Here is a 16,173-nt window from a genome sequence, read left to right on the forward strand (position 1 = left end):
GGCCGTGGAGCCTTCTTCAGGCGTCTCACACCTGAAGAAGGCTCCACGGCCGAAACGTTGTGTTCTCTTTCTTCTTTTTTTCAACTATATTAAACACTCTCTTCCTTTCTCATACTTCCTTAGACTTGTCGTTTATGCAACAATGAGACTGACTTCCAAAGCCAATTCCTAAAAACTCCAAATAAACAATTTCCACATCCGGAAAATCACATTACAATTGTTATTCCATTCTACCTCAACATCCTTCCTATTCCCAAAGTCTTCAAACAAAACCAGTTTCTGGGATGGCTTTTCAACTGGAACCCTATTTCGAGACCAAGCAATCATCTCATACTGCCGACCACCTAATCTAGGCACCCTTCTTCTCCACAGTTCCATGAAAACGCACACAGCCATCGTCCACGACTGGACATTGTGCTGCACCAGAAGCTGCTATGTTACCTGCCGTACATATAGTTACTGTAGTTCAGGTGGGGAGCTGCGTCAGCATGCGTAGGCTGCAAAGGAACAAGTTTTAGGTTTATTCCATGCTGAAGAGAAGAAAGAAAACACAACGTTTCGGCCGTGGAGCCTTCTTCTTTCTTCTCTTTTCTTCTTCTCTTTTCAGCATGGAATAAACCTATTACTTGGACATATACTTATACAGTAGGATACAGACTGTATACATGCCTCGGTGATCAGTTCAAAATCAACTGGAGGGCATCATGTTTGTTCAACAATATTGATTGCATCTCTTGTAGAAAGTGCCCAGTCATTTACACTGGCGAAACAGGAAGGCTGGACGACCATTTCAGGGTCCACGTCAGAGCAGTGACGATCATACAGTAGATCTCTCCAAACCCATAGTGCCCCCACTTCACTTCTCCCGGCCACCACTACAGTGACCGTTCTGTCCGTGGTCTTTCACAGGATTCAAGAAATACATCAGAAGTCAAAATTATCCTGAAACTAGGTTTACACCTTCCCTCAGCTCTCAAATGTCGATTCGAATCTTTCTAAATCTCTCCAATCGTTTCCAGATTCCAGCCTGTCACATGTCCCCTGGAATTCATTTCCCTGATTTCCATCTCTTTCAACCTTACTTCTCACCTCCCGTACCCAGCCTCAAACTCCTGCTCTTGCTCTTATGTTTCTTTGTTCTCTACAGCTCATATTTTGTGCTTTTCTTCTTTCTTTTCTCTACAACCTCTTCTTGCTCCATCGCAGCCCACACAGTGACATGGCACTCCTCTCTTATCCTTTTATATGTAGTAATAAAAATATTCAACTGAGCAAAAGGGTGATTAAAAATCTCAATTAAGATGCACGATCTTCTCCAACAGTTTGAAAATGTTGTTCATTCTAAACCAAGACCTCCTTATCCCTATATTTGTAATTAAAAGTTTTAAGAGGGCTATGAGCAATGTCTTAACTCTCTTAAAGTAAAACTCTTCCTTTATTTTAAAGGAAATAAACGTACTACATTTGCTGTACATTCATACCAAGAAAAACAAGGTTCCTGAAAAAAATAAATTGATGGGACTTGTGTTTCACATTCTTTGAACCACCTTTGGTCATTAAGGACAATAGGCGCCCCTTGGCATCACAAGAGAATATGCCAAATATGTCACTACAGCTGAGTCAACTAGCGAACATATTCATTCTTTCCTTGAAAAGTCACTTTTATTTTTATTTCTCTTTTTGCAGGGGCGGGATTCTCTACCAGGTTCAAACATGGTCCTTAAAAAGGGTCCTTATTTAACAAATCTTCACTTTTTGGGGGCTTGAAAACCCTGACAAGGTTTAAGGGCTGGTCTTGAGAAACCTTAAGAGTGTTTCATGTGTGGCCTCCGATAGGATCAGATGGTGCTGAAGGGGTGAATGTTGGTACACAGGATGGCATTGTCCAGTGTGGCTAGCAGCTCTTACCTCCAGGGCCACTGAATGACTCCTGAGTGAATGTTTTCATTGTTTGCCTGGGTGTCTGTCTAACACTGGTAAACTTATGCTTGCTTCTGAAAAAACAATAGTTCTTATGCAGGTCTAAATGCCTACAGGCTAAACTGACGCAGTTAAATAAGACACCGTATTCTGCTTACAGACACTGCCTAGTTGTGTAGCATGGATTACACGACGGCCAGGCTACATCAGCGTCCAGGAAAGGAAAACTTTAGCCTGATTGTTCTCATTAACGTCTGAAAACTGCAACAGACTTCCAATGTTAAAACAAATATAAACTCTTTTAAAATAAACTTAGCTAAATTAGTACCAGCACATGTCATTACAGCACCACCTTGGCTTTTCCTTTCCTGAACCCTAAGAAAACTGACTCTTCACCCCATCACCAAAATAAATGACCATATCACCATAAACCATAAATTATCACCATAAAGCTAGTCGACATTATAATTAACTAAATGATTACTATAATTTAGCAAAATAAATAGGCCTACTACTGTCTGTCTGAGTTCATGAAGGTTATAGGTTTGTGGATTGGAAACCAGGTGGCATCTATCAGTTATTTGTTTAGATTGAACAGATAATTTCTCATGATCTACTGCTTTTTCAGATACTCTTTTCCCTAAAATTCTCAAGGGATAAGGTGGTTTAAGAATGGACATACCATTAGTGGTGCTTTATTTTGTCCTTGGATGTGGTTGAAAAGGTCACTGATTCAAAAGGCATTTTAATTACAATTCCATGCCTGCTCTTGGCATTCTCAGCTCTTTCTGGGGTGACAAGATTCATTTTTGAAGAGGTTTCAAGTTTCAAAGTTGTCAAACATCTACAGGCGGTTCTTGAAAGAAAAGAAACAATATAGGCCTTTATTTCATAGCACAGGTGATCATATTTCTGTTGTGGCACAAATATCCTTGACCACTGGCATATTTTTTATCTACTAAAAAGCTTTATCCTACAAGAATTAAGAACAGCCACCAAATGAGCAAATCAAATACCTACATTTACAATATATTGACATATTTTTTCTTGAATTTCGTCTTCATGAAAACTCTTTGCAGAGACATGTGACTAAATTGGATAAGCTAGTTTCTTTATACTATTATCTCTAGTTTTGAATCTCCATTTAGTATGAAGCATATACTTTTAACCTTGCACATTTCAATGAATGTAAAGCAATACAATTTAACCACAACATAGTCCCTGAGGTGTCCGAAGCACAAACCACATTTAAACCAACCTCGATCCACAGTAGTGGATTCCCACAGAACGCTTATCCTGGACTGATTTTGGACCATTTGTTTTCCAAGGGGTTGTTAAAGGTTGTTATTACCTTTAAGGTACAATCAGCTGCCCCCATCCGTGGGGCTTTCTGAAACGCACTAGAAGTAAATTGTCACTAAGCAACTCAGACCTCCTGATTTTGAGCGCCATGAAGGTGGTTTTCAAGACAAACCCTCAAATGCTGTTCTGATGCAAGTGATCAAGGCTATGGAACCTGTGGGGAAAAAACTGAACACAACACATAGAGGAAGATACTGTAGCTCCAGCAGACCCTGAAAGTTCTTTCAGAATTCCACTTTTTAGACAGAAAGCTGAATAAATTAACAGACACTTTTCCACTTGCTTCAAAGTATCATTGCAGCTTTGTTTGAAGAGTGAGACAACACTCCCCCCCAACCCCCTCCCCAGTGTTCAATGTTAGCTTTTTAGAAATGAAGAACCTGAGGAGGTTAGATTGAGGATTCTTGTCTGGATGCCTTTAAAGAAACTAAAACAACTCTGGAAATATTTTATTATAACATCGATATATGAGATATGGAAGACACCTGATTATACAGTAGTTTCATTTCGTATCGACCTTGTTTTTTCTTTTCCTGCAAAGGTTTTGTGGTCCTTCGCAGTTGTAAAATCTCCACAAATGTCATATGGTCCAAATGAAAGCCTAAGGTCATCAAATTCAAATGATGATTTCCTGATTAGATCTTGGCAGCCTTTTAAAGACTTTCTCTAACAATAGTGCATGCTATTAGAGCTTGCCAGTCAAACATTTTGGCAGAAAAAAACACTGGCAAATGGCAAATCCTGTCTTTCTGGCATTATCTCACACTAAATATTTAAACCATTCTTTCCTGAAGACCCATAAAAACTCAAAAAACAGTAACAGCAGAAAAGCAGATTGAAAAAAGGTGACTTATTTAGGATGAAATATCTGCTGAGAGTACATTGTTCGTAAAACAGACATAATACTGGCCTGACCTCAGAATTACCCTGTTCTGTAACTGTAGATGCTCAGTATTTGCTCCTCGCATTTCTGTTAGACCTGAGTTAAGTTTTAGACAGAATTTGTTTAAACACAGCTTCGGTACAGCTTCAACTCCTCGGTGTCAAAACGAGACCTAATATGAAGACCACAATTTGTGACAATGACGTCACATTCAGACACTGCACAGGCAATTGGCATGGTTTGCAGGTCACACCCCTTTTCCAGAAGAAAGCCAATCAGCACACAAAACCAGATTTACCAGACAGCATGTGGCTACTGTTTCCTTCATTATTGTGCTGGCTCTCATAACCTCAGTACTAATCACTGGGACTGTGCTTTTGTCTTCTCAAAGGCTCCCTGGGCAGAATAAAATTCTTTTGAACTACCAGCATTAATTAGTTCCGAACGAAATGCAGGACAAAATCAGACACAAGACAATTCTCATTCCTTAATTAATAATTATACTTTGGAAGTAGGTAGGGTTGCCAATTGGCCCAGGATCAACTGGACACTTTGAGACAGGATGGGGCTTGCATATTGCCTCCATACCGAAACGTGAAAGTGTTAACGAAGTGGAATGACGTAATTGGTTTATTCTCTTGTTGTCGGCCAAACTTTCTAGCAATCAAATCTCAACAGCTGATCGCCATTACCTCTACCAAAGACCACGTGTGAATGAATTGGATGTACCGTAAATGACAGAGGGCGAATCCAAGTTCATAATTGGGCTAAACTGCAAGATAAATAAAGCAAATACAAAGTATTCATGACAGAGTTAGTTTTTTTTCCCCCACGTAACAGTACTGTAGATATATTTAAATACTGCCTTCTGATAATTAAGCGGCATCTTAAAGTCGTACTTTCTCAAACTGTCCAGTTGACAACCCTGGGTGTTCGGTAATCATGCTTGGCATCTGTACCGTCCCTACTTACTATTCCACGAAGAGAAAGAGATAAACTATTTTAGGAGTGTCGCAATAAGACTTGTGCGCTTCAGCATAGCCGCACCTCGTCGCTTTCAAGGACACCAATGGCACGCTATTCTGCTACATTAAAAGACTTTCGAAGCTAGCAGGGCAAAAACGCAGATGCGTAACTTAAAGAAGAATGTCGTTTGGGTACCTAAGCTAAGAACGTCGCAGGATTAGTCTTTCCCTTGACCAAGGTATTGCAAGTTTGTGCCTCTGTACACGTGAGACAATATTACCATCTTAACTTTACATGAAGAAGAAACTCACCAGTCCGTCACAGTTGCTTATAGCCACTGTCGCCTTTGGCATGTCCGTTACATCCCCAGTGAAAACGCAATCGCCATGAACGCGTCCCTTAGAAATGTTTTCAAAGTCTTCTTGCCATTCCACAAAAGCCCCCGGCGCAACAAGCCTCCTGTTGGGTTTTAGACGCAAATGCAAATCCCTCCCAAAAACGGTGACATTGAAAAACAACTGTTCACCCGTCGAGTCGTATGTCTGGGTGTCGGGGGCGCTGCGGGCCACCCTCCTCCTGGAAGGCGACCCGGCGCCTGTACTTCCAGCTGCTGAGACCACGTGAGAAATATACCGGCCCTGGGAGTCGGTGCTGAACGGCACGATAAGACCATATTCACTTAAACTTCCAGAGAGATTAGCTGATGGAAAAAACACGCACGTCAGGCAGACGTTAATTGGAAAAACTTTAATAAAGCAGTATATAGTGAGCACTGTACATCACCGAGCAGAAATAATATGCTTACTAAGAAATATCTTAAAAGACGTTACTGGTTTTATAACAAGCGGTACATGACCCTTATTAGTGATCAAAAGCTGTATCAGGCTTTTATTAATTAATGCATCTAGACTTCTACCAATTTTAAAACAGTAAATAATATTCAGAATTTGCTTTTTTTCGTTGCAGTAAGACGTCTGTTAAAAATTAAATTCATGAAAATAATAATTTATCGGTATCAGAACAAAAAGCCACACAGCTTATTTTTAATGCATAATGAACCACCTGAACACCTGCCAACATTCACCTTCTAGAAAGGTGTCCTCAAGCTAAAACTGTTACTTTAATTGCATTACATTGTTGGTACTGTAAAACGAATTGTAATGGAATAAATACAGTCAACAAGTAAGCAAAACGCTCACCTGAAGGTTTTGCAGCTTGCCAGGAATCCAAAAATAATAAACTAACAAAACAGGACAGTATAAAATAAATACAATCCATCGTGAGGCAAACGGGAATAACGTTTTCTTTTGAATTTACAGCCACTTTTTTTTTGCTGAAATGCACACTCTTCTTGGCCCTAGTTAATGTTCATAGGAAAAGTTCTCAATGTGCTGCTGCAGCCAAACTGCCAAGCATTCTGAACGTCACCCTAAACTCTAAACTGACGGATATTCATAAGTTGTTCCAATCTTTTGGCCTCTGTTGAACTGTGCATAAACCGGGACAGCCCCATCCATTTAGGAAGAAAAAAAGTCGGCAGTGTTGGTGACGACATCTCCCCAGCTAATCACAGAGTTGAGTGAAGTCTACACTGTGAGCAGGAGATCGGGGCTGTTTGGGTTTCGGGGTCTTTATTGCTGCAAACTATGTAGGTGTAGATTTTTAGAGAGAGACAGACCGGTGGCGGTACCAGTGTTTACTGAAGAAGAGGGAAGGCTCGCCGTGCACAATTACGCATTGACTGCAGTTTTTGTCCTTAAAAGTTTTTTTAGTTTAAAGAGTGCAGCGCACGTTAAGAGTTCTGAAAATAGTTCAAGGCCAATGATACAGTAGGTAAGGAAACAACTTCGGGTTCTTGTAATGTACAATTAACTTTTTCAAGTGATGAGTGCAGAGGTGCAGTTTTAGCGTTGTTAAGTGCGCGCTGTTCCACTTATACTTAAAAATAACTCGGCTAGTTTGTCCATCCGTATCTGTCGCGATATCGTTTTTTTTTTATGAAAACGACAATAACAGGCACAGACAAAGCCTGTAAGGGATTAACCGAGAGAGAAACCAGCCAACTTCATTTTAGCACATTGGGGGTTTATTTTCTTGTTTTAACCATTGAAGTATAAGGCATGCTGCACTTTTGTACCATTCTGAAAAAGAAACTTCTTAAGTCATGCAGCGCCTTGGAAGACCTTAATCACCCGAAAGTGAAAAACAGTGCTATTATAATTTACTTTCGCTAACAGTCATACTCATTTTTAATGTGATGAAAGTCTATTTTTTGCGCATGCGAGCTGGCAATAAATACTGGTACATCCTTTCCCAGTACGAGAAAGAACACATATATATTGCTTTAGATATTTTATAAGATCTTTTTGTTAAGAATGAAAATATTTTTGGTGGTTTTAGTAAGTTTAAGTCAAATATTTCATACGTGGATCGAAAAGAAAGCCTACATTTACTTTTTTGCATTTCAAATATTTTCTTTGAGGTTTTACAAGTGAAACAGTTCATCCGGATTTTTTTTTAAAGATTTGGGTTCAGTACTGATCTTAAACGTGGCAAATTCTAATCTCTGATATACAGTGGGGTTAATATTGGAAAAATAGATGCACTTATAACTGAAAGTTCAGTCCCGAAAAGTTAATCGTTCTCGACAGGTGGCGTTACTTCATCTCCGATCCTATAATGCTGTACGCCAGAGCTCTAGTATGAAAGCATGGGAGGGTCTATATTAAATCACTCTTACACAGGCAGGATGATAGCAATGACTCAACAACGCTGAAGAGATGATTTCAGCCTCCTGTCACTTTCAACAAATCAGTCAAAACTTTCCTTCTGTAAGAACAAACGGCGGTTATCAAAGGGTCGCGGGGCCCCTTAAAACATGGATGTGATCCCTTTACAGTTAATATTTGTAATTCCGTGAGATTTATAAAACACTTTTTTATCCTAAAGGATGCCACTGTGCTCTACCTATAGAAGCCGACCAGGTTCATTCCCCAGTGAAAGGCAGCAGTCGTCTGGGTGACATGTGGCAGCCATTGTGCATCAACATCGCCGCTACACCGCAGACCAGGTCGATACATTGCTTCAGCACTTGAAGTGCTGTTGACAGTGTGCAAGCCCAGAGTGGAATTTAACCAGGATACCAGGTTTAATACACTCTTACAAACAGTGCCTTTCATGGCCAAGTAGTCTATTTTTTGCGGTTTTAACTGAAGGACAGCATCTCCTACAACCCAGTGTCTCCAGTCACCATACTTGGGAAATGGTTTGTAAATTCTGCTCCAGAGGGGAAAGAGCCACCTACCGATCCACCAACATCACTTAGAACCTACTGGTGCATAATGGTATTCTAAATAAAGTGTGCAGAAAATTTCGTACATGTTTAGGTTTTGTTTTTGATTTATGATTAATTAAAACATTCCCCATAGTCTAATGTGGTTTTTCAGTTAGTTTTAGAATGTATTATTAATGTTTTCTTCATGAAGTTTTGTCACCAAATTTTGGTTTTACACTGCTTTACTGTGATTGTCTTGTGTAGTATAGTGTCTCCGAGCATGATTTAAAAAATATACAAAACAGAAAAACTACTTATGTTAAGTACAGCCTTTGCTTACTCTTCCTGAAATGTAAGATATTAAGAAGAATCTTACAAAACTGTGATATACAGTAGGCTCTCTTGGCCAAAGAAAGAAACTGCATTGTAAAAGATGTTTCAAGCAAGCTAGTGCACAGGCTGCACTTGAGGTACTGTAAGTGTTGTACTAACAGAGCGTTTTTTCTTTCAGAGTTTTCAGAGAAAAGTGTCAGTTGGAACAGTAATCATTCAAGGTACATCCTTTAGGATTTGAGAACTACAAGTACATTCTGTGTAACAGAAAGGCCTTTGCTAGGTCACCCAACGAATGTCACGTTATTCAATTAAACCTTGTATGCAATAATACAGTATGTTGTGACAGACAGAATATCTGAATACAGTCAAAAAACAAAAATACAGCCTATTCATTTGTACCTGGAATTCATGGATGGATGAGGGAAGTTTAGTCTTTTAAGTTATTTGTGTGTCAGTGCTTTAAAATATCAAATATTCGCCTAAAGTCATGGTTGCACAAATTCCATTTTGTAGGAAGATTGAGTTCAGACAACCCTGAGGATGTCAGTCTTAATACTGTATCTATCCAATCACTTGAATAGGCGGGCATAGAGAATAACTCTGTGTTTCCAAACTGAACCTTTGACAAGGCTTGACAAGTATCAGTGATGTGTTTTATGGAAGGTGCATTGCTTTTACCCATCTGTACAAATATTTGCCATTTCAAAAGTCATATTTATAAACGCTGCACGGAACATAAACAGTATGAAATAGCCTTTTAGCCTGACTGTTTTCCAAGAGCCCATAATAGAAAAGAAGGATGAGATACGACTTGGCCCATGTTTGATGTTGTTCCAACCTTGCAATTTGTGCTTAAACATTAATTTTATTTCTGTGTAGTTTTTGTTGTAAGAATTTTAAGTTTTGAGTAAGCTTAAAGGCAGTTTGTAGTATTTCCCCTTTTATTTAGATAGGTTCAACCATTGATAATGTGAAATGGTAAAGAAGGTGCATCAGTGAATTAAAGAACCAGTTTGCATTTGGCTTTAGGACATATGGAAAGCAATCAGTGAAGAAGGTACTCAATCTATGTCAATGTCAGGAAAACATACAGCATTTATTATAAAGAACATAAGAATGGTTACAAATAAGAGGGGACAATTTGGCATAATATGACATTTGTGGATAATATAAGCTGATGGTCTTTCTTTGCACTAATATACCACACTTTCCTTGACGGTATTGTCTACTACTAATGCTATCTAAGGTCTGAATAGTTAACAAAATTTGCAAAAATAATTGATTCATCTCAAGCTAGATCTTTTTTTTTCTGTCCCAAAGTAATTCTTTGTTAAATGTATGAAAGTAATCAACAAACAGCCTTTTTTGCCCTGAAACCACAATGATTACTCAAAACATCCATCCCACATGTGATGACTGTACAGTATGAAACAATCTCCCACACGCTGCTGGGGATGTTTAACCAAAGCGTGACTCACCTAATGACAGAAACTGTCAGAACCATCCATGTCAAAGCAAGAGAGTCAACAGAAGGGCCGCAGAGTGTTTCAGTAAGGCGGAGATCTCTGCTAAAGGCACAATGCATGCAATGTATTCCCCAGACCATAAGCTGAATTTGGCTGAAACAGTTTGTGACGAAGTGAGATGGACATTACATTCTAATAATTAAACCGGATTTACCATTTCATATATTTTTTTTATAATTTCAGTTAAGGCATTAGCAGACTACGGGTTGTGTAGTCTCTCTATTAATTGAATGTGAAAAAAATATCAAAATAATGGTTTCAGCTTTTTGCAAACAAAAATCAATGCAGGTAATTAACAGGTAATTGTTTTAATCAATGCAGGTAATTAAATTAATGAAACAAGTGTGGACCCAAATTGTTGTTGGGGGGGGGGGGGGGGGTCCTGTGTTCTGTTTCTTTTGTGGTTTGACACAAAAATCACAGTAATCCAGCAGTGTTTGCCTTCCAGCATTCTACACAAGTATAGTCAACAGCAGACTGTGATTCCCTTTACAGGACTGGGAAGGAATGGGAGTATTCGCTTTCAGATACATCCTTTTTTTCCTTCTGTGGTGCCCTTGCAGTTTCTCCATATTGAGTGGCAGATCACCAAGTGCCACACGGAGAGAAAAGGGACAGCTCTTTGCGGATGGATTGTTATGTGAATCTGCTTTTTTTTTCTGGAGGTAAAGGTGCAAGAAACACATTGGAAATACATAAAAAACCATTACAGTGATTTCTAATTATGTGGTTTCAACTCAACTGTCTTGTCTTGGTTTACATTGGCATGATAAGAGAAGGGAAGGGAAGCCATGCCCATGTCACTGCCTTATCTTAGAATCACCCTTCAAGCCTAAAGATTGTGGTTTACAACTGGAAGGTCTAGACTGACTGTTCCTGACCCAAACAATTACCAGAATGTCTGCAGTCAGAGGAATTTACCACAGCTCCTCTCCGTTGTGCTCTGCCTGACTGTAATTGTCTACATTCTCCACATGCTGCAGGTAATAAATTAAGATTTTTTAAGGCATTGGGATCTGGGAGCTGTATGACGGATTCAGCTCCAGATGAAAAAGTTCGTAATAGATGGAAACCATTAAAAGCCGTGTAACAGTTTTTATGTTCTTTTTCCATTGAAAATGAAACGTGTTTTAGCACCTTTAGAAAGGCAAGTTAGATTATGTAACATATGGCGTCAAAGTGAAACAATTGCACAGAGTACAAGGGAGACTCTCTGTGTCACAGATGCTGCCTGTGTGTGGAATGTGAATGCACAATTGTCACTTAATTTGGAAATTTGAAGAAAGCAGACAGAATATACAAATCAATAGTCATCAGCAGCAAATCTTTTAATGTTAGAATCAGCCTTGGTGTATATGAACTGATTCTCTATATATGAAGTAAGAAGAATGAAAATGTGTAGAAATTTGGCTTGTCTGACTGCAGCTAAAAACACGCTGGTGCTGCATTGGTGCTGATGCTACATTGAAGCTCCAAAACCCTTTCCCTGATTTTGCTGAATCCTGACCTGCCATGACATTAATAATATGGAGCGCTGTACTGCCTGAGTTCATGGAGCTGGTGAGTGGACAGTGGGGGCCTGGAGAGCCACTGCTAATGTTCCCAGTGCTTCTGTCTGTGCTGTACAGTTTGGATTTGGGATCTTGGTTGACTTGGAGAGGGGTACCACTGATAGTGATGTCGGTGAATGGGGTGTGATTGCTGCCTGTATTCCTTTTTCCTAATGAGTCCTTTATCTGATCATTAAAAATGAATAAATCTTCCTACACAAAAAAAGAAAAATGTTGCAAACTTCATATTGTTCACAGTTTCATTCTTTTCTAAAGCAGCCTTTGCTCTTGCTCTTTGCTCTTGTATAGTGATTTTGTTAGTCAGAGCACTGAATCGAAAGAAAAATGTAATTAACTGGCTGTTTAACTTTCCCAGTGATCTAATGCAATTCCCCCAGCATAGCTTGGCCTGTTGACATCATGTACTTGGCAGAAGTTGCCCATGCTTAAAGTCAAAGTTATTCCCCCTCTTTTTAATAGCCTAAAGTTTATTCAGTTGGGAAGACTAACTTTCGTCAGTATTGTTTTCTCTGAGAAATTCAAGATCCAGGGTTAAATTACCAGAGAGTGATGGTATTTTGGAGGTTGTACTTTAAGGGCACTGGACAGTTTGATCCATACTGCTGAAATTCTGTAAAAAACTGGTTTGATTAAACCAAAAACGGCACATGATGTATTCTGTATTGTCTTTTTTTTGAAAATTGTTTATCTTTAAGATGAAATCTGTGAATCAAATAGGGGCTAAAGTTATAATAATAATAAACTTTATTTTATATACGTAGCGCCTTTAAAGGTGGCTTCTCAAAGCGCTTTATAGGATGACAATAACAATAAATATGAAGAAATAATAAGTTGCTTATGAAGCTCTGTTCCTATATTGAAAGAGTTTTCTTTAACACGAGAACCAGGTATTTTACATCTTAAATGTTTTCAACTTACTGGATCTATCTATGCCTAGGCAATAAAGCCTGTCAAAAGAAAAGAATATCACTCCTTAATAAAATCCCGGTGGATTTCTAGTGTGTCCAGATTTATAAAGACTCGTACTTGACTGGCACAACAGTAAGAAGAATATCTTAAACTGGAGGGCACAGGGAGGACAGGTGCAAGGAGGATTTTTATAGTGGTGTTTGCCCACTACTGGGGTTTCAGCAGTTTGAATTTATAATCAGACTTGAAGGAGGAATCACAGTGGGGTGTTGGTTAATGCAGCAGCCTCACAGCTTCGGTCCTGTGTTCAATTCTGGCCTCAGGTGTCTCTTCCCTATGTTCGCCAGTACTGAGGTTCCTCCCATCACGCAGAGTTGGACTGGCTGTTCTAAATAATCTCTTTCCACATGTAGTGTCCTGCAATTCTCAGCAGTGTGCTCATAATCCTGCCTTGTGTCTTATGCTTTCAAGGCTGTTGCTTGCTGTGATCCTTAATAATAAACTTTATTTCATATTCAAGAGCGATTATCCTCCTCAGGTTATGTGGCTTTTTGATAATGGGTAAATGTACAGTAGGTCGTTGAGCAAGAACTTTATTTTGTGTCACCTGACACACTTTAGAATATACAGTGAAAGTCAGGATTACATGTCCGGAATGTGACTGGACATACCAGAGGACATACAGAACATGTTTGATAGAAGGTATGAATTTTCCATTGTTCTTGATAAATAGAATATAATGTAATTGTATATCTATATTTATTAAATTATTAAAATATTATCATTGTACTATCGTAAGCTGAATAAAAATCATCCCTCATTTGTGTGTTAAGGTGTAACATTTATGTCACAGGACCAACCGCCATTATATTGTATATGAAGAGTTTATCAGTCCATTGACACTGATGACATGACTGCCTGTTGCCACGTGTACTTGAACAGCATAAATCATGACAGAGCTTCTGACTTCCAAGAGTCCCCAGAGACCACTGTAAGGTCTGATGATAATGGAGGGGGGTCAAGAAACAGGACCTTGTCCATCCATATGGAAGCGATATCTCCAGCTTAAAACACGACACAAAAGTAAATTTGTATGAGTGCAAAATAACAGGTTGAATGAACATTCTTCCATAGCAGCCATGGTTCAGTAAGAGCCACCTATGTGCATTGGGCCAAATCTAAGGCCGAAAATCTCCATGATTTACGAGTTGCACTGTAAAATAGAATTCAATTATCAATTAGTGAGAACACAGAAACAGACATATAAGATCATGTCAAACCAGCTCAGAAAAGTGAGTAAAAGGCACCAACGTGACATTTTCTGATGTAATGGCATTTAGTTTGGGGATAGCACTTTATATACAATGTAATCTTAGACTGTGGACACTAAGAGGAAGAGAGATGCAACAAAAAGGAACTAAAGTACAATGCAAATAGGCTGTGGAGAATTAAGGTTTTGAAAGGACCATTTGCTAGAAGTTTGTCATGCTTGATTCCACATTTGTAATGCATAATTTGTGTATTTACTAATGTCAGTGATACATTGTATATCTCAGCCTTAACTCCAATATGCATAAAAATGACAATTCTCCTTCCAGAGAGCCACTGGATATCTACATCCTGCCCATAAGAAGCAGTAAGACACAACACATTGTGCTCGGATTCCTGTGAGGGTGCTGTAATGCAGGCAGGGAATGCCAGCGTGTTGAGGAAATATGTTACTTTTCAACCGCCAAATAGATGCAGAGCAGCTGCACAACTGCAAGCCAGCTTGGAGGAGAGTTTCCACAGTGTCTGAAGTGTGCTATGACTCGTCAACGAAGGATAAAAAATCTGCAAGGAAAATGGAGACAATTATGCATGTTGCAGAGAGATTCTGTACATCACAAAAGCGTCAATTGGATCATTTTAAAATTATTTTATTTTAAATAGACTTAAGCATTTAAGTTTATGTTGACAGGATTCTAATTTTGTGACGGAGAATAAACTTCAACAAAGCTACATAAGGCTTTTCTTCATTTGAAACCGCATGGAAACATGTAGGTCTGACAATATCCAAAAGCTGACTTGCTATTTCACTTCTGAAACCTGGGGTGCATGAGTTACAGTATGTCCAAAAAGAGGACTGTGAATAAGAAGATCTGGTAATATTCTTTTATACGTCCTGTCACTCCTTTACAGGTATGTCAAAATCCATATAATTTAACTAACAACTAAAGTTAACAAATTAAAAGAAATCAGGCTTATATTTGCTAAAAACCATGCCATATAGTGTTAATTCACAGGCGTCCTTAAAACCTAGTTATAAAATCTAATAATTTCTCGTTCTTTGGACTTCGGCGGCTGGCATGAAAGGCAGAGAGGAGTTTTTATGTACGTTGCTGGGAGTCAGGGATCCTAGCTTTCTGTTTTCATGGCCCCTCTCTCATCTCTCGAGGAAGCTTCCAAAATAAGTTCATTACATCCCCTCTTCTCAATACAGCCCATTGTCCCTGTAATCTTTGTATCCTTCAGGACCGCTAGCTTGAGTTACACATCGGAATATCTCAATGAGACTGGAAGCTATTTCAAAGCACAAAGTGCCGCCATATCATTCAGCCATAGCCTTCATGTCACTGGGTTATTTGGAACCAGAGTCAGTTAGGCAGAAAGGTTTAGCTTACATAATCCTGTTTTATTTTAAGAGATGATGACAGTCCATACACCATCTTATTTTCATATTAAACAATTAAAAGGAGGAGAACAGGATATTTAGAATTAATATCATTGATCAACTTGTCTTTAGCATACAAGTAAATCATGCTAAAATGCAGACAACACGAGGAACTCGATATCATTATTCTGGGATACGCCACAAGACCTTCCCGTAAAAACATACAGGAGACGAAAAAATCCATAAAAAAACAACTATAACTTTATGTGACACACACAGGAATTTTGTGTTTTTTAGCCCCGTGAATGAAATCTCGTTTTGGACCTCAGTTCAGACATTTTCAGTTCCGCCTAAGGCACAGCTTCATTGTGAGAGAGGAGGTTAAATCTTGTCAAAATAATGGAATAATTGATCTGAGAAAATGTGAGCTGGAGGCCTTGGTTTTGCTTATCTAAGCCTGGAATATTACAGACTCAGCTGGCCATGACTAACCCCTTCAGCTATTGTAAACTACAAAGGTCCTTTTAATCTATACCACTTGCTTCCCATTTTCATTAATCCAGGATAGCCTGTAGAGTGATAAAACCCTAACTACTTCCGTACCTCAAGATAACCCCTTTATGCATTTAAGTAGAGGGAAGTAATCTGGGATATCAAAGCTCAAGAGAAGCAGAAGAGAGCGGGTTGAAGCATCTGCCCCTGTCCAGACAGACTAATTACTCAAACATGATGTACAAATATCATCACCACAGTCACATATCTGCCACACTGGA

General features: G+C 39.0%; 1 protein-coding gene across 2 annotated transcripts in view; it reads right to left on the minus strand.

The window, feature by feature from the left end:
- adamts14 (ADAM metallopeptidase with thrombospondin type 1 motif, 14) overlaps nucleotides 1-6,595 on the minus strand; it is a 66,454-nt gene extending 59,859 nt beyond the window's left edge. Inside the window, exons 1-2 of one of the 2 annotated variants that reach the window (XM_088634636.1) lie at nucleotides 6,331-6,595; nucleotides 5,443-5,831 (exon numbers count right to left, since the gene is read on the minus strand). In XM_088634636.1, the coding sequence (XP_088490762.1) occupies nucleotides 5,443-5,831; nucleotides 6,331-6,409 (468 nt within the window). In that variant the 5' untranslated portion in view covers nucleotides 6,410-6,595. Of the gene's footprint in view, nucleotides 1-5,442; nucleotides 5,832-6,330 lie in introns of those variants that run through there. The other variant, XM_088634637.1, reaches the window with a different exon arrangement.
- Nucleotides 6,596-16,173: the final 9,578 nt, after the last annotated feature.

Source organism: Lepisosteus platostomus, chromosome 6, assembly GCF_059453375.1.
Source record: "Lepisosteus platostomus isolate fLepPlt1 chromosome 6, fLepPlt1.hap1, whole genome shotgun sequence".
Taxonomy (NCBI): domain Eukaryota; kingdom Metazoa; phylum Chordata; class Actinopteri; order Semionotiformes; family Lepisosteidae; genus Lepisosteus; species Lepisosteus platostomus.